The 25,243-nt window shown below is 42.2% G+C and overlaps 1 protein-coding gene across 8 annotated transcripts in view; it reads left to right on the plus strand.

The window, feature by feature from the left end:
- Positions 1-14,152: 14,152 nt before the first annotated feature.
- CD244 (CD244 molecule) overlaps positions 14,153-25,243 on the plus strand; it is a 33,195-nt gene continuing 22,104 nt past the window's right edge. For all 8 annotated transcript variants that reach the window (XM_065543482.2, XM_065543496.2, XM_065543497.2 and 5 more), the window contains exon 1: positions 14,153-14,424. In XM_065543482.2, coding sequence (XP_065399554.1) covers positions 14,364-14,424 — 61 coding nt within the window. In that variant the 5' untranslated portion in view covers positions 14,153-14,363. The remainder of the gene's footprint in view (positions 14,425-25,243) is intronic.

The following is a 25,243-nucleotide window of genomic DNA, read 5'->3' on the forward strand; positions in this document are numbered from 1 at the left end:
TTCCTTTCCTGTAGGGGTGAAGCACTGTAGGAAATTTCAAAAGCATGTGTATTGCTGTGGCTGATTGAACTTCAACTGCTTGTGTGTTTGGACTCTTAAGACTCCGGAATCCTGACAGAGAAACATGGCATCTCTAATTCCCTTTCAGATAGCCCTTAAAGTAGCTAGAGGAATACAGGGCAAGGGGAAAGGAAGCATTTATCCTAACCCTTCCTAACTCACCCACATAGACCGATCAATTTGTATCCTCAACCTGTAGACCCGAAAGGAGAAAAGAGTCCATTTTGGGGGGTGCACCAAAGAAGACGGAGATATATACCCAATATCGATATCTAGTATGTTCTAACCTTAGTGACTGAGCGTTCTCCTTAGGGAAGAATGGGCTGGCATGATATGATGATGGTGACTCTCCTTGGGCAGTGGCTAAACCATTCCTGGGCTCCCATCTGCAGGTGCTCATTCAGAAGGAGCCACGTGGCCAAATAATTCCCAATGGGTTATTAGTACAGATAGGATGGGGATGGCATCAGTTCTTATCCATGACTAACTATTAGGCATAATATTGTGTTTCCTCTACAATACAAATTGGATTATGACAAGCCCTTCCAATTCTTTCCCACTCTAAGTGTCAATTACTTCTCACTGGCTAGAAAATGAAGTTTAAAGTTCTTAGGCCTTAGAGGAATTAGAAGAGGAAGGGGAAGAAGGGAAAGAGGAAGGGGAAGAATTTTGCTTAGAAAAGGTTTGGAAGGGTTGGGGTGTGGTGACTCACGCCTATAATCCCAGCACTTTAGGAGGCCAAGGTGGGCGGATCACGAGGTCAGGAGATCAAGACCATCATGGCCAACATAGTGAAACCTGTCTCTACTAAAAATACAAAAATTAGCTGGGCACGGGGGCACGTGCCTGTAATCCCAGCCACCCAGGAGACTGAGGCAGGAGAATTGCTTGAATCCAGGAGGTGAAAGTTGTAGTGAGCAGAGATCGCACCACTGCACTCCCACCTGGGTGACAGTGAGACTCCATCTCAAAAAAAAAAAAAAGAAAAAAATCTGGGAGGATTTTCTTTGTTGTTTAAACTAGGTCTATTTAGACCTGGTTTAGAAATTGTTAGTATTTTCTCTAGAGCCTTTTTTTCTTTAGTTCTTTCTACCTTTTTAATAACTCATTTTCTGTCATCTGTTCTTCCTGCCTTCTCTCTTACCTCTTTTCCCCATTCTCTATCCTGAAACACAGATATCTCCGTCCCTCTTCACTCTCAGATGCCCTTCGTCCAACTACAGGAGGCAAACCAGAGTATGTTTTTACCTCTGGTTGGAGTTGCCCTGTATGTGACTCACCTTTTGTGTGCCAGACACTGTTGGCTGGGAGTGCACAGACCAGTGGTGGGAGAGAGAGGTGAACATTTTTTTCTCTTTGATATATTCCTTTATGAATTAATTCCAACAATGTTCATTGAGTGTGTACTAGTTCCTGGGCTAAGTGCTGGGGATATGGTAATAGAGAATTGATAGAGAAGACAGATGAATCCAATTCTAAAGCTGCAGGTGGTGGAGCCCAGGAGCTCTTTAGGTGCAAGGTGATAAAAGTCTCCCATGAGAGCTTCCTGGGGAACTGTGGAAACACAGGACAGCGATCCCCAATCCAGAAAGGAATGTTAGGGAGGACCTCTCAGAGAAGGTGGCTTTACCTTAATTCTCCCTGCCACCTTGGCGTGACCACAGAGATCTCTGAGCTGGGAAAGTTTTCACCTGTCATTGTTCTCACTGTGCCCCACATCCAGAGGGTGAAGTTGTTAAAGGTCTATGCTCTGGAAATAGATGGAATTAGTCCAAATCCTAGCTTTCTAAATAAATCTGACCCTTGAAAAATTTTTCGTGTAGCAGAGTTTCAGTTTCCTTATCTGTAAACTACAGATAAGAGTAGTAAAGTCCTCACATGTGGTTTTCATAAAAATTAGATGAAATAATTATGTACAGCCTTTAAAGGAGTGCCTGGCCTATAGTAATTGCTTGATATATATTAGTTATTGTTATTATTTTTTGAGTCAGAGTCTTGTTCTTTTGCCCAGGCTGGAGTGCAGTAGTGCGATCTCAGCTCACTGCAACCTCTGCCTCCCAGGTTCACGCGATCCTTGTGCCTCAGCCTTATGAATAGCTGGGATTACAGGCATATGCCACCATATCTGGCTCGTTTCTGTATTTTTAGTAGAGACTGGGTTTTGCCATGTTGGCCAGGCTGTTCTTGAACTCCTGGCCTCAGGTGATCCACCCACGTCGGCCTCCCAAAGTGGTGGGATTACAGGCGTGAACTACCATGCCCGGCCTATGAACAATTTTACACCAACAAATTATATAACCTGGATGAAATGGACAAATTCCTAGGAACATAAAACCTATCAAGACTAAATCATGAAGAAAGAGAAAATCTGAATAAACGTATACCTAGTAAGGTGATTGAATCAGTAATCAAAAATCTCTTGATAAAGAAAAGCTCTGGACCTGATGGTTCACTGGTGAATTCTATCAGTGAAGAAACATTTAAAGAAGAACTAACATCGATTCTTCTCAAACGTTTCCAAAAAACTGAGGAGAAGGCTAAACTCCCCAATTCTGTGAGTCCAGCTTTACCCTGATAACAGCCAGGTGAAGGCACTACAAGAAAAGAAAAATACAGATCAGTATCCATTGTGAACACTGATGCAAAAACCTTTGACAAAATACTAGCAAATCAAATTCAGCAACATATATATGTGTGTGTGTGTGTGTATATATGTATATGTACATACATATATATGTGTGTGTATACATATGTATATACACGAATGTATACACACACGTATATATATGTACATACGTATACATATATACATACATACGTATGTATATATACATATATAAGAAAGTATATATAAAATAGATATATATATAAATAGTGACATGTATATATCCATATATACATACATATATATGTATATATATACACATATCACTTTTTAAAAAAATTTTTTAATAGAGACAGGGTTTCACCATGTTGGCCAGGCTGGTCTTGAACTCCTGACCTCAAGCAATCTGCCTACCTTGGCCTCCCAAAGTGGTGGGATTAAAGGCATGAGCCATCACGCTCTGCACCCTGTCACATATTAAAATGATTTTACACCATGACCAAGTGGGATTTATTTCTGAAAAGCAAGGATGTTTCAATAAATGAGACTTGATCAGCGTAACACATCACATTAACAGAATAAAGGAAAATAGCTGTACGATCATCTCAATGGATGCAGAAAAAGTATTTGACAAAACTCAGCACTCTTTCATGTAAAACACTCAACAAACTAGGAAGAGAAGAAAATAACCGCAATGCAATGAAATAAAAGACATATACAAAAAACCCACAGCAAACATCATACTTAATGGTGAAAGCTTTTCTTTTATGTCAGGAACAAGGCAAGAATACCCACTTTGGCTACTTCTATTCAACATAGTACTGGAAGTTCTAGCCAGAGGAATAAGTCAAGAAAAACAAATAAAAGGCATCTGAATTGAAAAGAATAAGTAAAATTATCTCTGTTAATGGATGATATGGATTTTATATGTAAAAAAACCCTAAAGATCCCACAAAATATTGTTAGAACTAATAAATAAATTCACCAATGTAGCAAAATACAGAGTCTACAAACAAAATCATTTGCATTTCTATACAGCAACAATGAACAATATGAAAAGTAAAATTAATAATTCCAGTTACAATAGCGCCAAAAAGAATAACACACTAGGGAATTAACTTAGTCAAGGAGGTGAAAGACTCCTTGCAAAACATTTCTGAAAGACATTAAACAAGACTTAAATAAATGGAAAGACATCTCATGTTTATGGATTGAAAGACTTAATATTGTTAAGATGTCAATACCACCCAAAGTGATTTATAGATTCAATGCAATATCTATGAAAATCTCAATATTTATTTGCAGAAATAGAAAAACCCATCTTAAAATTCATATGGAATCTCAAGAGACTCCAAATAGCCAAAACCACCATGAAAAATAACTAAGCTTGAAGACTCACATATCCGGATTTCAAGACTTGCTACAAAGTTACAGTATTCAAAGTAGTGTGCTACTGGCATAATATCGGACATACAAACTAATACAATAGAATAGAGAGCCCAGAAAGAAACCCTAGCATATATGGCCAAATGATTTTTGACACGGTTGCCAAGACCATTCAATGGGGAAAGGGCAGTGTTTTCAAGAAATGATACTCAGAAGCCTGAATATCCACATGTAAAAAGAATAAAATTTGGGCTGACTGTGGTGGCTCATGCCCGTAATCCCAGCAGTTTGGGAGGCTGAGGTAGGTAGATTATGAGATCAGGAGTTTGAGACCAGTCTGACCAACACGGTGAAACCCTGTCTCTACTAAAAATACAAAAATTAGCCGGGCGTGGTCCTGCATGCCTATAATCCCAGCTACTCGGGAGGCTGAGGCAGGAAAATCACCTGAACCCAGGAGGCAGAGCTTGCAATGACCTGAGATTGTGCCACTATACTCTAGACTGGGCGACAGAGCGAGACTCTGTATAAAAAAAAAAAAAAAGAAAATTAACTCCAAACAGACCCATGACTTAAATGTAAGACCTAAACTATGAAACTCTCAGATAAAAATAGGACAGAAGCATCACAGCATCGCATTTGGCAATAATTTCTCGACTATGACAACAAAGCATAGGCAGCAAAAGAAAAAAATTAACAAATTGTGCTTTATGAAAATTTAAAAATGTTGTGCACCTAAAGACACTATCAACAAAGCAAAAACCCACAGAATGAGAGAAAATACTTTCAAATCATGTATCTTATAAAGAATTAATATCCAGACTATGCAGAGAACTCCCAAAATTCAACAACAAAATACCAAACAACCCAATTCAAAAATGGTCAAAGGACTTAAATAGATCTTTCTCAAAACAAGATATACAAATGTCTAATATGCATATGAAAAAATGCTCAGCATCACTAATCATTAGAGAAATGCAAACCAAAATCCCAATGAGATACCACCTTAAACCCATTAGGATGGCTACTATAAACAAAACAAAACAGAAAATAATAAGTGTTAGTGAAGATGTGGAGAAATGGAAACTCTTACGCACTGACAGTGGGAATGTGTTTTAGTCTGTTCTCACATTGCTATAAAGAAATATTTAAAACCAGTAATTTATAAGGAAAAGAGGTTTAATTGGCTCAACGTTCCACAGGCTTTACAGGAAGCATAGCGGCTTCTGAGAGGCCTCAAAAAACTTACAATCGTGGCGGAAGGCGAAGGAGCAGCAGGCACATCTTACATAGTGGGTGCAGGAGGAAGGGAAAGAGAGGGGGGAGGCACCACACACTTTTAAACAATCAGATCTTGTGAGAACTCTATCATGAGAGCAGCACCAAAGGGAGCAATTCATCCCCATGATCCAATCACCTCCCACCAGACCCCACATACAACATTGGGGATTACAAATGGACATGAGATTTGGGCAGGGACACAGATCCAAACCATATCAGAATGTAAAATGGTATAGCATCTGTGGAAGACAGTATTAGGTTCCTCAAAAGATTAAACATAGGCCGGGCACGGTGCTTCACGTCTATGATCCCAGCACTTTGGGAGGCTGAGGCGGGAGGATCACCTGAGGTTGGGAGTTTGAGACCAGCCTGACCAACATAGTGAAACGCTGTATCTACTAAAAATACAAAAATTAGCTGGGTGTGGTGGCGTATACCTGTAATCCCAGCTACTTGGGAGGCTGAGGCAGGAGAATCACTTGAATCCAGGAGGTGGAGGTTGCAGTGAGCTGAGATCATGCCATTGCACTCCAGCTTGGGGGACAGAGCGAGACTGTCTTAAAAAAAAAAAAAAAAAAAAGATTAAACATAGAATTACCATATGATTCAGCAAGTCCACTTCTGGGTGTATACCCAAAAGAATTGAAAGCAGGGTCTTGAAGAGATGTTTGTTCATAGCAGCATTATTCACAATAACTAAAATGTGGAAGCAACCCAAGTGCCCACTGACAGATGAAGCAAAAAGTGGTACATATGTACATATATACACATATATATACAAATATATATACACACACACATACACACACACACATATATATACACATAGACAGGGATATTATTCAACCTTAAAAAGGAATAAAATTCTGACTGAAACTACAACATGGATGAATCTTGAGAGCATTATGCTAAGTGAAATAAGCCAGTCAGAAAAAGACAAATATTGTATGATTTCACTTTATGAGTACCTATAGTCAAATTTATATATAGAGAAAAATGGAATGATTGTTTTCTGGAGCTGTGGGGAAAGGGGTACGGGTCATGATTGTTTAATAGATACAGAGTTTCAGTTTTACAAGAGGAAGAGTTCTGCAGATGGATGATGGTGATGGTTGTACAAGAGTATGAATGCACTTAATATTTTCTCTTGACTGAGGTGGACGGAAAGATTTTTATACCGTGCGTGTGTGTGTGTGTGTGTGTGTGTGTGTGTGTGTATGTGTATTTTCTTTTTTTGAGACAGAATCTCACTCTGTTGCCCAGGCTGGAGTGCAGTGGCATGATCACAGCTCACTGAAGCATTGACTTCCCTGACTCAAGAGATCCTCCTACCTCAGCCTCCCAAAGAGCTGAGACCACAGGCATGCCACCATACCTGGCTAATTAATTTTTTTTTTTTTTTTTGTAGAGTTGTGGTCTCACTACATTGCCTAGGCTTGTCTCGAACTCCTAGACTCAAGCAATCTGCCTGATTCAGCCTCCCAAAGTGCTGGGATTACATGGGTGAGCCTCCACACCCAGCCACGTGTATGTATTTGTGTGTGTCTTTATTGAAGATCATTTATCAATGAAAGCTTTCTTTACCATTTACCTGTTGAAGACACTGAATCAGTTAGTTCTTTCATTCCTGCTTGCAAAACAGACCATCTGATTTTCCTTTGGGCCTCTGTTTTATAATATATTACCAAAGGCAGCTGACACACAGTGTTACATTCTGTTTCCCTGATGTCTTCCCTTAGAGCTCAAGGGCACTAGGTATATAACACACTTCTTGAGTGACCACAGGCAATGCTCTTAACGTTTTCACTTCTTACATAACATGGAGTGCCATCTTTCCAACCTTCAATATTAATTTCTTCATCACCAGTAAGCCCATTACCAAGTCAATGCTGCATGTTTTAGGTATTAACTGAAGCTGGAGAAAGGAGTATGTTGACTGGTGCCTTGCTTCTCCTAAAGGCTTCAGCCTGAAAGTGATACTTTCTGCTTACATTTCTTGGCCAGAGCAAGTCACATGGTCCTGTTTAACTTCAAAGAGAAGTGCAGCCTTCCATGTCCCCACCCTGCCCCAAAAGAGGAGAATTGTATCAGAGTGAACAACACTAATGGTTACCTGAAAGGTTTCATGATGAGGTGGTATTAGTGGTCTTTCTTTGTGGTAATAATAAGCAGCAGAGATGCATGGCAGCTAGGTCAGCTCTCTCTCTCTCTCTCCTTCTACCTCCTGTCCACCTCTCTCCCACCTTCCTTTCTTTCACAATGCAGTGGACACTTATCATGACACAACCCAACAACTAGAATGTTATTAATAATCTACACCTACCTCTGTGTTCCTCTATGTCACTCCATCCCTCCCTTCTTCCTTAGTTGTTGCCATTATCTCAATTTGTGGTTAAGGTCCTATTGCTTAAACTACTTTTTAACAATCATGCACATGCCTAAATAATATGTTGTTTAATTTTTGTTTTTAAACTATATAAAAATACTATTATATTGTATATTGTTTTCTGGTGCTTATTTTTTTCCTATGACTTTATGTAACTACTATTCTCCTATGCTGTGCCACGTTCATTTTCAATGCTATTGAGTTCACATTGTATGAATAGATCACATCTTGTTTTTCCACTCTCCCATTGTCATTTGTTTTGTTTCCAGTTTTTTTCCAATAAAAAACAGTGCTGCTATGCACATTATCATATGTGTCTCCAGGTATGTATGTGCTAAATTTTCTCTTATATGTAGGTATATAACTAGATGTCATATTGCTGGATCATTAGAGTTTGTAAATATTTTACTTTACAAGATAACACCAATTTATTTCCACAAAATTTTACCAATTTACACTCCCATCAACTGTATATAATTGATCCAATTGATCCCTATGCCCTCAAATACTTGGTGTTACCAGACTTCTTTATTTTTGCCCATTAAATTCTTGAACTCAGCCTCCCAAAATGTTGAGATTACAGGTGTGAGTCACTGCACCTGGCCAGAGCAAACTTCTTAGCAGGAGAGGGTATGCCACAAAAACCCAGAGAACTTCACATGAAAATCATGTAGAGGCCGGGCGCGGTGGCTCAAGCCTGTAATCCTAGCACTTTGGGAGGCCGAGACAGGCGAGGTCAGGAGATCGAGACCATCCTGGCTAACACGGTGAAACCCCGTCTCTACTGAAAAAAAATACAAAAAACTAGCCGGGCGAGGTGGCGGGCGCCTGTAGTCCCAGCTACTCGGGAGGCTGAGGCAGGAGAATGGCGTAAACCGGCAGGCGGAGCTTGCAGTGAGCTGAGATCCGGCCACTGCACTCCAGCCCGGGCGACAGAGCGAGACTCCGTCTAAAAAAAAAAAAAAAAAAAAAAAAAAAAAATTCATGTAGGGAGGTCGGATAGGGCACGGATAGGGGAAGAAGAAGAGGAACTCTTAGAGACACAAGAAGTCAGTTTTAGGTTCTTCATCTTCTATAATCTCATATGTGAATGTGTGAGCCCATGCAACCTGTGTGGTAGATTCGATGACACATAGAATCAGGGAAACTGTCATCACTGATAAGGATTCTACATGAGGGATAAAGAGCAAGGTGAAATAGAATAAAACAGCAACATGATGTAGAATAAAATACTCCACAGTAAAGTTTTGTCATTTCAAAACAATTTCATGGTCAATTATGGATATTCAAATTATTAAAATAACAACTTGGTTGTAAGTTGTATTGGTCTGTTTTCACACTGCTGATAAAGACATAACCAAGACTGGGAAGACAAAGAAGTTTAATTGGACTTCCAGTTCCACATTCTGGGGAGGCCTCAGAATCATGGTGGGATGTGAAAGGCACTTTTTACGTGGTGGCAGCAAGAGAAAATGAGAAAGAAGCAAAGCGGAAACCCTGATAAACCCATTAGATCTCGTGAGACTTATTCACTATCACGAGAATAGCACAGGAAAGACCCTCCCTTATGATTCAATTACTTCCCCCTGGGTCCCTCCCACAGCACGTGGGAATTCTGGGAGATACAATTCAAGTTGAGATTTTGGTGGGGACACAGCCAATCCATATCATGAGTTTATCTGATTACACTACTAAACTTTGATCACATTCATTTCTTTTTAGGTGTCAAAGTAGCACAAAAAAATTAAAAGAGAACATTGGTTTGCACAAATGACTTCATCATTATAACCCCAATTTTGATTATCTATATTTGTAATTCACGAACTAGATAAAATTCACAAACTAGATGGCAGGGCACTTAGAAGTCATTATTTTTTTTTTTAATTGCAAAACACTTGATCTACTAATATGTCAAACATAAAAATCTCAGAATATAATTTCATACTAAATCAGATTCTGATTTATACAATGTAATAAAAGATAGAAATGTATAAGACAAATTTATATTTAGTTATCTTTAAATAGGAGACTATTCTATGGTGCATTTCCCTTGCAATTTAGGAAAACCTTTTCGTTCCTTTTTCGTGTAGAAACATTTTGTTTCAACACAGGGAAGTAGAGATTGATTCCATTTCCCCCACCACATTGCTAGTGTCAGAGAGAGCTAGCCTACGGTTCTCTGCATCGTCAGAGCTGTTTCTCACACTGAATCTGGGAATGATAAATTTCTTGTTATGTTGAAATTCTGAGAGGAGTTAAGACATGTATTGCACTCTTTAGCCCTTGCTCCGGGGGATGTGGGTTCTCTGGGTTATTTGATGTCCCATAAATTGTTTTGAGAGGCTCTGTCTTCCATCTGCTTTATGAGACTATTGCATCTCTTACCTTTAACCTGAACCTGAAAGTTATCACAACCAATAAATAAACAATAACTGGCTACTTCTGCTCCAACAAGTGAAAGCCCACAGAAGATAAATATACGTAGAAGGGAAAGTGATTTTCTAGCCCTTCTGAGAAGAAGAGACAGAAAAAGATAGGTTGTGCTTGTTAAAAGCATCATTATGGTTTAATCCAAATAGGAACACAGAGAATATTCAGATGGTTAGAAATAAAGGCAATGAGTTCTCATTTAGTGTCTGGTGTTACAGAAGTTATTTGCTGAATTCTTGCAAGATTGGTTAACTATACCTATCAGTTGGCCTCTTTGTGAACGGTTCATCTTTGACAACTTTAACAACCTCTTTCCAGTGGTGCAGTAAAGGATAAACCTTCTCCAAAGAGAGGCCCAACCTTTGCTCTTGGCTCCTGGGAGTAATCTCTAAGTTTTGAAATGTCCTGTTTGATAAGAGTATCTTCATTACTGGGGACCTTGTTAGCATTGTCAATGCTAATAATGTGATTTATGGTGGGAGCTTTGGCCACATAGCATCAATTCAATTTCTGGAGGGCCCAGAGACTATGGTCAGCCACATGGGTGGTCAGCCATGTCTATGTGACCAAACCCCAATAAAAATTCTGGACATCAAGACTTGGAAGAGCTTCCCTGCTTAACAATACTCTGTGCATATTGTTACACATAGTTTCTGGGAGAAGTAGGCCCTGTCTGCACAGCTCCACTGGGAGAGGAGACTGGAAGTGCTGTGACTGGTTCCTTTGTTTGGGACTCTCCTGGACCTTGCCTTAGGTACCTCTTCCCTTGGCTCATTTTCATCTGTATTTTTGGCTTTAATAAACTCTAATATTACAGAAGTTAGTTGTTGAATTCTTACAAGATTGGTTGACTATACCTATAAGATCAGTTGGGTTCTTTGTGAAGGCTAGAATAAAACATGAGTAAAACAGCTTCCAGTGAGTTTTGTGAGTCATTCTAGTTAATTATCAAAACTGAAGGTGGTCTTGGGAACCTCAAACTTGCAATTTGTCTCAGAAATGCGTGGTCTTGGGGACCCATGAAATTTGTAATTGGCATCAGAAGTGGGATTTACTGGAATGACCTTGACTCACCGAAACTTGATGAAAGCATGGTTTGGGAAAAGGAAAGATGAAAGGGCAGGGGTTTATGAACCTTTGATGTCCGCTAACCTTTAAATGCACTGTCTGAGTCCTCTGTCCCAGACTTATAGAGACCGGGTGAATATGTATGGGAGATGTAGCTAAGGGAGTCTCTGGTTCATATTGATTTTGTAGGTCTTGGGTCCTCGTGCTAAAGGGGCTGAGTTGCACAGAAGTGTTCTCTGCACAAAAATTCGTCAAGGCAAGATACAAACTCCATGAAGGCAGGGTCTATGGTGACTTAGCTAACCAGTCTATCTCAGGGGAAATAGAAATGTTTTCCTTAGGGAATTCATTCATTCCTTCAGCACTTGACAATCTACTAATCAACTCTGAAGAACCAGGCACTGGGTGAGGCTTGGAAACACTAAGCTAAGGAGAGCATAGACTTTGTGTTGAAGAGCTCAGGGCTGGGGAGGTCAGTGTGTAGAACAAATAGCAGTTTTTTTTTTTGTTGTTGTTATTGTTGTTCGTTTGTTTGTTTGTTTTTGCTCTTGTTGCCCAAGCTGGAATGCAATGGCGTGATTTCAGCTCACTGCAACCTCCTCCTCCTGGGTTCAAGTGATTCTCCTGCCTCAGCCTCCCATATAGCTGGGATTACAGGTGTGCACCACCACACCTGGCTCATTTTTTTTGTATTTTTAATAGAAACGGGGTTTCATCATGTTAGTCCGGCTGGTCTCAAACTCCTAACCTCAGGTAGTCCACCCACCTTGGCCTCCCAAAGTGCTGGGATTACAGGCATGAGCCACTGCACCCAGCCTTTTTTTTTTTTTTTTTTTTGAGACAGAGTCTTGCTCTGTCTCCCAGGCTGGAGTGCAGAGGCACGATCTCGGCTCACTGTAATCTCTGCCTCCGAGGTTCAAGGGATTCTCCTGCCTCAGCCTCCTGAGTAGCTGGGATTGCAGGCATGCACCACCACACCCAGCTAATTTTTGTATTTTTAGTAGAGATGAGGTTTCACCATGTTGGCCAGGCTGATATCAAACTCCTGACCTCAAGTGATCTGCCTGCCTTGGCCTCCCAAGGTGCTGGGATTACAGGCATGAGCCACTGCGATTAGCCTACAAATAGCAGACATTGTGTGATAGAGTTTGTCAGGGACTACAAGACAGACACACACTAAGTAGTACAGCTGCTCCGAGTTCAGTTTCCAGGGGATGATAGGTCATCCACATGCCTGGTGGGAAGGATGGAGCTGGTGTTGGGGTCAGGATTGGAGAGGCTGATTCCTAAGTCACATTCATTAGTGGGTTCCAACAGTTGGATCTTGTTTTCCACCTAGCATGTGAGGAAGTTTACCCTTCTTTGTTATATCGTGTCTTGTGAACCACTTCTCAAGGTTAAGGACATGGCCAGATCAACTCTGAGGAAATTCCCCAGGGTTGAGGGCTGCGACTTGGGAGGAGACAAAGGAGAGAAGAGATGACAACCACTAGACCAGCTGGAAAAAGCAATTCAGAGCTTAAAAAAATGAAAACAAAACCACAAAAGCCTCATCTATGTATAGTGTTTTTTTTTTTGTATGCATATTCTCAAGTATCATTTTTAATTTGATTCTGAAAACCACCTTGTGAAGGCAGGGAGGATGTATTGATGACCCTACAGGCTCAGACAGCAACATGGCCAGAATCACCATAGGTTGTAAGTTGCTGAATGGGAGCTCAAAGTCCAAGTCTTTGACTCTAAATCCAGGGCTCTGTCCAGAGCACCACTGTTGCCTCTTTTGGCAGCTGAAGCTGTCAGTCTGCTGACCCCTGCCCAGTTCAGACAGGATGGCCGGAAATGGACCAAAGGATGGAAAAAGAGAAGAGTGGACTTGAAGGGAACTGAAAGCATTTATTAAGGGGAAAGCAGAAGGAAGTAAGAAAGAGGTGTTAACCCTGGGGCCTGACCTTGAAGCACAGTGTTCCAGGGGATGGGGGATGCCACTGTCCCCACCCCTCCATGGGGGCCTGAGCAGATCCAAAGCTGCCTGGCCTTCCTGGAGGGTGGCATCCAAGCATGCATGTGAAGGCAGCAAAAGTAGGCCCACGTCACTTCTGGGAGAAGGCAAAAGAGGGAAGAGAGGACTACTATGGAAAAGTAGAAAAAGAGGAAGGGAGGGAATCTAGACATACAGATTGGAAATGTGGAACAAAACACATTCTTTTTTTTTTTTTTTTTGAGACAAAGTCTCGCTCTGTCACCTAGGCTGGAGTGCAGTGGCGTGATCTCGGCTTACTGCAACCTCCACCTCCTGGGCTCAAGTGATTCTCCTGCCTCAGTCTCCCAGGTGACTGGAATTACAGGTGCATGCCACCCAGCCTGGCTAATTTCTTTATTTTTAGTAGAGACAGGGGTCCACCATGTTGGCCAGGCTAGTCTTGATCTCCTGACCTCAAGTGATCTGCCTGCCTCAGCCTCCCAAAGTGTTGGGATTACAGGCGTGAGCCACCGTGCCCCATGTGAAACAAATTCTTATGGAACAAATTTAATTTACATGTGCTTAAACTTTGGTGTTAACTTGCATGGGATCCCCAGGTTTGTTAGATTTTTCTAGTGCTTCCAGCCCTTAAGTCTCTTCCTATGTTCTCTCAGCTACTCCTCGTCTCCTTCAACACTCTTAGCCGCTGTATCCAGGGTCCTATTTCTCAGCCCACTCCTTCTCCAGCCCCTCTCCACTCCACCTCCACAAAGTCTGTTGGAAAGGAACAGCCAAGGATACTGGCTGTTTGGCCCCCATGTGGGTCTCTCCACATAGGCTTCAGAGAATTGGAACATTTCTTGGGCTGAAGCAGAGAAAGGGATGCAGTTTTGAAACTGGCTTTGTGAGTCACTGTGAACTTCAAGCGCCCTCCCACTTGAGGTAAGCTTCACCAGCTTGGCTTGTGGGAACTGTCAGACCAGCTCCAGGCGCTGGGGCTTTCTCAGTGGCCTTGTCAGCTCACAACAGGTGTTAACAGCCTCTAATTGAGGAAACTGTGGCTGGACAGGCTGCAAGGCAGTTCTGCTCCGCATCGTCCTCTTGCTGACTGGAGACTGCTGAGCCAGTGCGCGGCACAGCGTCTGGTGGGGGTGGAGGGGCTGGCTTGGCCCCTCTGTTCTGTGGAAATGTTGGAGCAAGTGGTCACCTTCACACTCCTCCTACTCCTCAAGGGGTATCAGGGCAAAGGTAAGGAGGTCCTACCTGGCGTGGGGCGGGGGACTCACATGATGGACTAGGAGCTGTGCCCCTCAGGGAGATCAGAGCCATATCTCCCTGATTGTGCCACATACACATTCATCTGGAACTTGACTCCGAGCAGCTCCTGACAGGTCTGACAGTCTAAATCAGACAGGACAGGCTGGCAGTGCACCGGGGGGTCTGTGAGAGGGGCATCTGGCTCTGCTGCCAGCAATCCAGGAAGTCTTGGGTGAGGAGATTCCTTCCCACTGGCTTCAATTTATCTTTCCATGTCGTGGAGAGAGAAGCCTCCTTCCAGCTGCCTGTAAAGATGAAGAAAATTGCATCCTCCAATTGTGGCATGAGAGAAGAGAAGCAGTCCCAAGGAAGTGGTGGTTCTGGAGCTCAGAGACAGACGGATGGACCCCTGAGGCAGGAAAACTGAGCCCGAGGAGGGGAGGGCAAGGCCAGCAGCCAGGAAGAGCCTGGATGGCATGGTTCTTCATCTCCCTGGCTTCTTCAGCCACCCAGATGCCACAGGAGCCTGGAAATTATTAGGGACATGTTGGGCTGGGGCAGAAGAAGGAGACAATATGAGGAAGCTCCACAGCAAACCTAAAGCTATCAGCTAGGCATGGAGCCATCTAACATTTACTCCCGGGGATCCCGGTTGAGGGCTGCTCCCCTCTTTCTCCAGTCCTGGGGTCCAGGATGCTCTGAAACCTGGATCCCACATATAATTTAATTAAATTAATTTATTTCATTTATTATTTTTATTTATTTATTTATTTTTTAAGACAGAGTTTCCTTCTGTCACCCAGGCTGGAGTGCAGTGGTGTGATCTCGGCTCACTGCAACCTCTGCGTCCTGGGTCCAAGCGATTCTCATGCCTCAGCCTCCCGAATAGCTGAAATTACAGACGCGTGCCACCACACTTGGCTAATTTTTGTATTTTTATTAGAGACCAGGTTTCACCATGTTGGCCAGGCTGGTCTTGAACTTCTGACCTCAGGTGACCTGCCCACCTTGGTCTCACCCAACCAAAGTGCTGGGATTACAGGTGTGAACCACTGTGCCTCGCCAGGGTTCTGCATTTTAGATCAGTGACTCTGCAGGGGCTTCACAGGGGTGGAGAGCGTGGAGTTAGAGGAGGGTACACTCTAGGTACAAAGAGGGGAAACTGAGGCATAGTGTTGCGTGGGTTCAGGGCCGGGTAGAAGCCCCATATGCAATAAAGTCCCATGCCCAGGTACTCAATTCAGTTACTGAGTCCCTGAGCATTCTTGTGTCCTTCAGGAAGACACAGTCAAAGCTCAGGTGGACTCAACATTTGTAAGGATGCAGGCAGCCTAGGGCAGAGTATGATGAGGAACAGGGAGCAGGGAGGGAGGTGTGGAGCCTGCGGCTCTTGTGGGTGGGTTGGGAGGCCCAGTGACCCAGGATTCTGGTCAGGAGAGCTAGGCTGGAACCTGGTCTAAGGCGCCTTGAAAGCAGCTCAGACAGCTGAAGGAGGACTGATGGGATTGGTGCCTGGCTATGGGGATGAGAGTAACAGAGAAGCTGAGGTTATGACCCTGAGGTCATGAGCCTGTGTGACAGAGGGTGATGCTCCCTCCACTCCCATTCCCAGGGTTTCAGCGCCATAGCTGGGCTTGGCTATGCTGGCCCTTGCAGGGTGAAGCTGGTGAGTGACTCGTTAGGCACAGGGAGGGATGGACTTGGGTCTTCCTGAGCTGCTTCCTTCTCCAACCTGGGTCTGTGGGGCTGGCCTGGCGTAAGTTGACTGAAGCTGCTCTGTTTATGTAATTTTTAAACTTTTTAGTTTGAAATAATTGTGAAGTTCCAGGGAAGTTGCAAGAATAGTTCAAAGGATTCTTGAATTTCTTTCATCTAGATTCACCAGTTAATATTTTATCGTATTTACTTTATTTCTCTTTCTCTAGCTGTATGTATATGTGTGTATAAATGTATAATAATTTTTGCTGAACCACTTGAGAACAAGCTGTGACATTATGTCCCTTTACTCCTAAATATTTTAGCACTTATATCCTATGAACAAAGACATTCTCATGTTAGTACAGCACAATTATCAAATTTAGTAAATTTCACATTAATACCATCAAATATGCTGTCCATATTCACATATTACCAATTGTCCCAAGAATATGCTTTAGTTGTTTATTTTTTGCTGACCCAAGATGCAATCAAGATCATGTATTACATTCAGTTTTTATGTTTCTCATGTTCAGTTTATGACCATACTTTAGCCTTTCTTCATCGTTCATGATATTGCATTCTTGAAGAGGACAAGCCAGTTGTTTTGTGGAGGGTTCCTTAATCTGGGTTTGTCTGATGTTCCCTCATATGATTCAGGTTATCATATGCATTTTTATTTATTTTATATCATCATTATTATTATTTTTTAGAGATGAAGTCTCGCTCTGTTGCCCAGGCTGGAGTACAGTGGTCCTCGCCGTATGTATATGTGTGCATAAATGTATAATAATTTTTGCTGAACCACTGCAACCACTCGGCTCACTGCAACTTCTGCCTCCCCAGGTTCAAGTGATTCTCCTGCCTCAGCCTCCTGAGTAGCTGGGACTACAGGTCCATGCCACCATGCCTGGCTAATTTTTGTATTTTTAGTGGAGACAGTGTTTCACCATGTTGGCCAGGCTGGTCTTAAACTCCTGACCTCAAGTGATCTGTCTACCTCCGCCTCTCAAAGTGCTGGGATTCCAGGTGTGTGCCACTGTGTCCAGCCTATTATTATTTTTTAAGAGAAGATCTTGTTCTGTCGCCCAGACTGGAATGCAGTGGCATGCTCACGGCTCACTGTAGCCTCAACCTCTCAGGCTCAAGCCATCCTCCCACCTCAGCCTCCCTAGTAGCTGGAACTACAGGTTTGAGCCACCATGCCTGGCTATTTTTTTTTTTTTTTGTAGAGACAGGGTTTCCCCATGTTGCCCAGGGTGGTCTTGAACCTGATTCTCCCAGCCAACTGCTACCTGCTGCCTCCTTGAGGCTGGAGCCAACCCCAACCAGTCAGACCAGGCAGGGTGCACACCCCTTCATGCTGCTCTGGCTGCTGATGTTCGGGAGGTCTGCCAGGTTAGCACACACTGAGGTTCCTACAGGGAATGGGGCGAGCTTACAAGTAAATGTCCATTCCTCAGAATGGACAACTGAAACCTGAATTTAGGGCCCAAAATGAACTTTAGGGCCCAGGCCTATTCTGCCCCTCTTTCAGACAGAGGGGCAGAATCATGGGGTATGTGTACGTAACTCTAGCAGATGCTGTCAAACTGTTTTCCAAAGTGGTTGGACGAAATAGTGCATGAGAGTTCCATGCTGCTTCAGGGCCACTGGCTTTTGGTTCTGAAGGTCTGCAGATGGAAAATGAAATTGCGGGAATGTGGAGCTTGGCAAGAGGCCAAAGGCAAGGGAATTACAGCTCTGTGATTTCTCTGGTATCCTGCGTGAAATTCTGACAATGGAGTCATTTTTAGGAGTTATGTGAGATGCATTGTTGAATTAACTAATTTAAATGAATTCATGAAGCCCTTGCTTGGGTTGTTCATTTTGCCGTTGTGATGTTTGAATTTCTTGTCTATTCTGGATATTAGTTGCCTGTAGGATTCATAGTTTGCAATTTTTTTTTTCTATTCTATAGGTTGCTTTTTCACTCTGTGGATTGTTTCCTTTACTGTACACGATTTTTTTTAGTTTGCTATAATACCATTTGATTATTTTGCTTTTGTTACCTGTGCTTTTGAGGTCTTATTCATATACTTTTTCCCCAGCCCTTATTATGGTCCAAGAACTATGCAAGGTTTTGTGGGGGAAACAAAGATGAAACAGATGTCTATTCTACCCTTAAGAATCTTTCAGACAGAGGAAAATAGGTATGTATAATTACAACTATAAGGGAAAATGGAAATGCTACATGTCATTAACAGGCAAGATACCTTTAGAATAAAAAAGGAGCTAAGAAGATGAAGATTCCTTCTAGGTAGGAACACTGGGGAACTGGCCTTGAAGAATAAATAAGAGTTTAGGAGGTAGGTACAAAGTAGGAGGACAATTGAAGCAGAGGAAAGAGCTCAGAAAAGCCAGGGATGCATGGGGTTTGGATGGGAAACAGGAAAGGCAGATGCACTTGTTATCATGGAGAAAGAGTATGACATATGAGATGATTTGGTTAACTAATGCAGAGTGGGACTTGGGCTAGGTGAGTTTTGACAGAGGTAAACAGGTTGTATTACCTGACGAGGGGAGTTAATATGGTCAGTATGAAGCTAAATAGAGAGGAAGAAAGAAATGGGATGTGGGCCCTGTAGGATACTTTATCTATCTTATGATTTTGCCCTGACTAAAGCTGGATTGCCCCAGTACTTTTGGAATCTCACTGGGGTCTATTTGCTCAGTCCCTAGCAGGTACATCTTTTGATGCCTTCACCCCAAGCTTGGTAGCACAAGCCCTAGCTGAGAAAACCTTAACATCTATTTGTTGACTGGTGGAAGTTCCGCTTGCTCTGAGACCCTTCCGTGCTCCTTCTCCCAGGTGCTCAGGCCCCACACTTTCCTCCGACTGGCAAGTCCAGGTTGGAGGAAGCTGAGCTGACTCAGAGCTCTGCACATGGGCTCAGGGCTGAACGAGACTCACTGCTGCTGGATCAGATTGTCTCCTTCACCATCCTCCGTACTTCTGTCCTTGACCATCCTCTGTTCTTCCTGAGGCTGCAGTGGAGTTAACCATCTGCCCTCTACCCTCCCTTTCAGAGTTACTAGTTCACCTCATCCGTTCTTAACCACCGGAAAGAGGCCCCCAAAGCCGCCGAGCAGTAGCAACAGCAGTGACAGGGGCCCGGGGCCTTCCTGGACTGTGGCCTCTTTCCTCTAAACAATTTTCACTTGTAGCGTCCTCCTCTATGCCTCACTAAATGTGTGAGAACTTGTGTTGAAGTTATGTTTTCATACTAGCATTTCGTCTCCCCTGTCTGGTGTGTGTACACCCCTGGGACAGAAACTGAGGTCTTTTTGTATCAGTCACAATACCCTGGACATAATGACTTGTCTACTTGCCTTTTCACCGTATCTGCTCTGCACCCCTGCTCCGGCACCACCCCTTCCAGGCCGTCCATGGAAACTCATTCCAACCGTCTTCCTTCTTCCCACACTGGACTGTTGGGGGCTACAGGAGAAAATTCAGCAACAAAGAGCGGCTACAGATTCATAATCTCCAACCCCAGCTGGACTCTCAGTGTCCTGGGAATCCTCATTTCTGGCCCATAGCTTCTCCTGTTCCCCAAAAGGTGGGAGAATTCCACACCTTCGTCATCTCTTCAAGACCCTGTTCCACTATCCCAGCCTCCACAAACCAACAACCTCCTTCTTTAAGAAAACTGAAGCACAAGTTAGGGATTCTGCCAGCCTTGCCAGCAATTCTCCAGTGTCAATGTACTTCATCTACTCCTGTAAATGACCACATTTGCCTCTGCAGTCCTTGAACATACTTTCCTATGTGCTCAGGGCACCAGAGCTTCTTTCAGAAGTCATCTGGGACCTGCTGTCCATGAAGACATCCCTGATCTTTCTTCAGCTGCTCCTTTTCTGCGGGCTTTCTACCTTTAGTAGTTTCCTTCCAGTTAAAAAATCAAACCAACAAATCAAAACAACACCTGGTGTTCTCTCTAGCTCCTTTTTATCTGCAGACAAACCAGTCTTAAGTGTATAAACTAATATAATATTACATAAAAATAAAATATAATGGCATAATTTTAAAAAAAACCCCAAAGGCAGTGTAGCATGAGGACTGTAGATCACACACTTTGTTCTTCAAGTATTTAGAAGTCTATGGCTGGGAGTGGTGGCTCACGCCAGCACTTTGGGAGGCTGAGGAGGGTGGATTACTTGAGGTCAGGAGTTCAACACCAGCCTGGCCAATACAACAAAACCCTGTCTCTACTTAAAAAAAAAAAAAAAAAAAATTAGTTGGGGCTGGTGGCAGGTACCTGTAGTACCAGTTACTCATGAAGCTGAGACAGGAGGATCACTTGAACGAGGGAGGCAGAGGTTGCATTGAGCCGAGATTGCGCAACTGCACTCCAGTCTGGGTGACAGAGAGAGACTCCGTCTAAAAACAAACAAACAAACAAACAAACAAACAAAAAAGAAGTCTAGGCAGTAACTTAACCATTTTCCTGTGTGATTCCTATTCAGTTTTATAATAGCAGAGCACAACCTTCTTCTACGTAGTACTCTACATTCTGATCTACTGGTGGATTATATGGGAGTTTACGTTATTATTCATTATACAGTACCTTTATATTTAAGTACCTTTTAATATTTGTGCTACCTCTCACAATTTTATAAAAGATACAAATAAAATAAAACCACCACATTTGGGAGGCCGAGACGGGTGGATCACGAGGTCAGGAGATCGAGACCATCCTGGTGAACACCGTGAAACCTCGTCTCTACTAAAAAAATACAAAAAACTAGCCGGGCGAGGTGGCGGGCGCCTGTAGTCCCAGCTACTCGGGAGGCTGAGGCAGGAGAATGGTGTAAACCTGGGAGGCGGAGCTTGCAGTGAGCTGAGATCCGGCCACTGCACTCCAGCCCGGGCTACAGAGCGAGACTCCGCCTCAAAAAAAAAAAAAAAAAAAAAAACCACCACAAAACACCTAAAAATTAAACTCATGTTCCATCACCTCACTCTCCAAACCTGCTCTGTCTTTACCAGACCCATAAGCCACACATGGATTGTGTGTTCCCCTAAACATGCTACTGCTGTGTCCACAATAACCCCCTTCCCTGTTCCTTTCTGCATCCACCAGGCAGGCTTTGGCTTTTTCTTTCAATGGCAGCTCCCACCCACCTCCTCCGGGCAGCCACTCCTAATTCTGCCGGACAGCGGAAAACATGCTTTTCTTATGCTTGCCTTACATCCTGGGCACACATCCATAGCACATTCCATATTGCATTTCAGTTGGCTGTTTTAGGTCTATCTTTCTTTTTCATTGTTTTTTTTTTTCAAGACAGGGTCTTTCTCTGTCACCCAGGCTGGAGTGCAGTGGTGTAGTCATGGCTCACTGCAACCCCTGCCTCCCAGGCTTTTCTGATATTTAGCTAAGAGTTGGGTTTAGCTGAGATGAGTGAGGAAATCTACAAATTCACTTGCTATGGTAATGTTTCCACAATGGCAGGTCATACTTTGCTTTTATCAAAGTACATCTTAGTTTAATGGTCAGAACAGTGCAGTGAGAGGTAGTCATTACTCCTTTTCTGTTTTTTTTAATCGAGGTATAACTCACAGCTGTCTGTACAAAGTTTAAATCAACAACTTCATGAACTTTTATATGCTTAAGTACATATTCACACTACCCACATCAAGATGTAACACATTTCTAGCACCCAGTTGTTCCTTTTTGCTCCTTCAAGTTGATAACCGCCCTCCCGCAAGGGTAACCACATTCTAACCTCCCTCACCATAGATTAGTTTTTCCTGATTTTAAACTTTACATCAATGAAATAATTCACTATGTACTCTTTGGAGTCTGGCTTCCTTAATACTCATCATTGTGGTGAGATCCATCCACATTATTGCCAGGAAAATAGCTTTTCTTTTTCGTTGCTGTGTAATATTCCATAAGACTATAACATGATTTATTTGCTCATCCAATTGTGATAGACATTTGGATTTTTTCTCATTTTGAATTATTTGACTGAAGCCATTATTAACACTCTTGTACATATTTTTAGTGGATATAAACATCAGATTTTCTTTTTTTTTTTTTTTTTTTGAGACAGAGTTTCACTCTTGTTGCCTAGGCTGGGGTTCTATGGTGTGATCTTGGCTCACTGCAACCTCCACCTCTCAGATTTAAGTGATTCTTTTGCCTCAGCCTCCCAAGTAGCTGGGATTACAGGTGTGCACTGCCACGCCCAGCTAATTTTTTTTTTTTTTTGATATGGGGTTTCACCATGTTGGCCAGGCTGGCCTCCAACTTCTGGCCTCAAGCGATCCACCCGCCTCGGCCTCTGAAAGTGCTGGGATTACAGGCTTGAGCTGCTTCGCCCAACCTTCAGACCTTTAAATGTTAGCTATTTTGGTGGGAATGCGTAATCTCATTGTTCTCTGATAACTAATGATGTTGGGCACCCTTTTGCATGCTTATTGGATATTGGATATTCTCTTTCGTAAAATGCCTGCCCAAGTCTGTTGCTTTTTTTGTGGTTATTGTCATCAGTGTATTATTGATTTGCAGTCTATTATTGATTATTGTCATCAGTCTATTATGGATGGAATTCTTTATATATTCTGGATATGAGCCCTTTTTCAGATCTATGTGTTGCAAACATTTTCTCCCAGTCTGTGGCTTGCTTTTTCACTCTCTCAATGTTGTCTTTCACCAAACAGAAGTTCTAAGTTTTAGTGAAGTCCAATTTATCAATATTCTTTCATGGTTAGTGTTTTTTTTTTTTTTGTCCTGTTAAAGAAACATTTGTTGGCTGGCTGCAGTGGCTCATGCCTGTAATCTCAGCGCTTTGAGAGACCAAGGTGGGTGGATCACTTGAGCCCAGGAGTTCAAGACAAGCCTTGGCAACATGGTGAAACCCCATCTCTACCAAAAATGCAAAAATTAGCCAGTCTTGTAATCTGGTCTCAAAATAAACACAAAAATAGATTAAAATGTAAAAATAAAAAAGGAAACATTTGTCTATCTCATGATGTAGAAGATATTCTCTTGTGCTTTTTTCTAGAAGCTTTATAGGTTTAGCTTTCATATTTAAATTTATGATTTATTTAAAATTAATTTTTGTATATGATATGAGGGAGATATCAAGGTTTTTTTTTCTTATAGGTATCAATTGGACCCAGCACCATTTGTTGAAAACATCAAATATGTGTTGGTTTGTGTGATATTGTGAAATATATATTTGTTTTTCAACCTCCTTTCCTGACATACAACTCCTAAAACTTTTAGAAATTCCGAAGTGATGTGTTTTTGTAGGCTAATGAAGTGACTGATGGCTGGCAGCCTGTAGGTAGCTTCGGGATAGGGGCCGGTCACCAGAAAGACCAAGGCAGGTTTGGAATAGTGGACTCTGAGCCCATCCCCAAACTCTAGGAAAAAGAGAGGGACTGAAGGTTAAGCTGATCACTGATGGCCAGTGGTCAATCATTCCCACTTATTGAGGCCCCCATAAAAACCCAAAGAATGAGGTTCAGAGAGCTAAACATGTGGAGGTTCCTGGAGGGTGGCACACCCTGGGAGGGCACAGAAACTTTGTTTCCCTTCCCCTACACCATGCCCTATGCATCTCTTCGTATGTACCCTTTGTAATAATCCGGTAAATGTAAGTGTTTCCCTGCGTTCTGTGAGCCATCTAACAAATTAATTGAACCCAAGGAGGGAGTAACGGGAAACCCAATTTATAACCAGTTGGTCAGAAGCGTGGGTAAAACAATTCTGGAGCTTGCAATTGGCATCTGGTAGATATCTACAGGTAGATAGTGTCAGAATTGAACTGAGTTAGAGGACATCCAGTTGGTGTCCACTGAAGAACTGATTGCTTGCTTGGTGCGTGGGAAAACTCCCCACACATTGGTCACTTCTGTGTTGATTGTTGTGGTGTGAAACCAGAGGAAAAACAGTTAGTGTCTTTTCCCACATACAGGGTCTATTTCTAGACTATTATATTCCATCAACTACTTTTCAATCCTTGCAATACTGAATGCTATCTTAATTTCTGAAGTTTTACGATACATGTTGATATTAGGTAATGAAAACCTAGCTTTGTTCTTCTTCAAGATTGCTTTGGCTATTCTATGTCTTTTACATTTTCACATAAGTTTTAGAATCAACTTGTTAATTTCTATAAAAATAATCTGCAATAATTTTTATTGGAATTCTATTGAATCTATACATTAATTTAGGAAGAATTGACATCTTAGCAATATTAAGTCTTACCATAAAAACCATGCTATATTCTTCCGCTTATTTAGCTCTTTAATTTTTTCTCAGAAATCTTTTGTTGCAATAGGTGTATAGGTCTTAAATATTGCTTGTTGAAATTATTTCTATATATTTTAATTTTTTTGTGCTGCTGTAATTAGTATTGTTTTCAAAATTTCATTTTCTATCTGTTTGTACTAACATATAGAAATAAAAATGATTTTTCTATATTGACCTTATACCTAGCAATTTTGCCAAACTGACTTCTACACTCAAATAGATTTTCATATATTCCTCTGGGTTTCCTATATACACAGGTATATAGTTTGTGAATAATGACAGTTTCACATATTCATTTTTTTCTTTTTTTCTTTCTTTTTTTTTTTTTTGAGACAGAGTTTTGCTCTTGTTGCCCAGGCTGGAGTGCAATGGTGCCATCTTGGCTCACTGCAACCTCTGCTTCCCAGATTCAAGCAATTCTCCTGCATCAGCCTCCTGAGTAGCTGGGATTTCAGGTGCCTGCCACCCACCCACCTAATTTTTGTGTTTTTAGTAGAGGCGGAGTTTCACTAAGTTGGCCAGACTGGTCTCGAACTCCTGACCTCAGGTGAGCCTCCCAAAGTGCTGGGATTACAGGCGTCAACCACTACACCCAGCCTCACATATACATTTCTAATTTTTATTCCCTTTGGCCATTTTCCTTGTTTTGTTGAACTAGCCATGACCTCCAGTACAATGTCGATTGAAAGAGGTAATTATGGAATCCTTTTTTTTGTTCCTGAGTTTGCAGGGACGTGGATGAAGCTGGAAACCATCATTCTCAGCAAACTAACACAGGAACAGAAAACCAAACACCACGTGTTCCC

Source organism: Macaca fascicularis, chromosome 1 (assembly GCF_037993035.2).
Source record: "Macaca fascicularis isolate 582-1 chromosome 1, T2T-MFA8v1.1".
Lineage (NCBI taxonomy): Eukaryota > Metazoa > Chordata > Mammalia > Primates > Cercopithecidae > Macaca > Macaca fascicularis.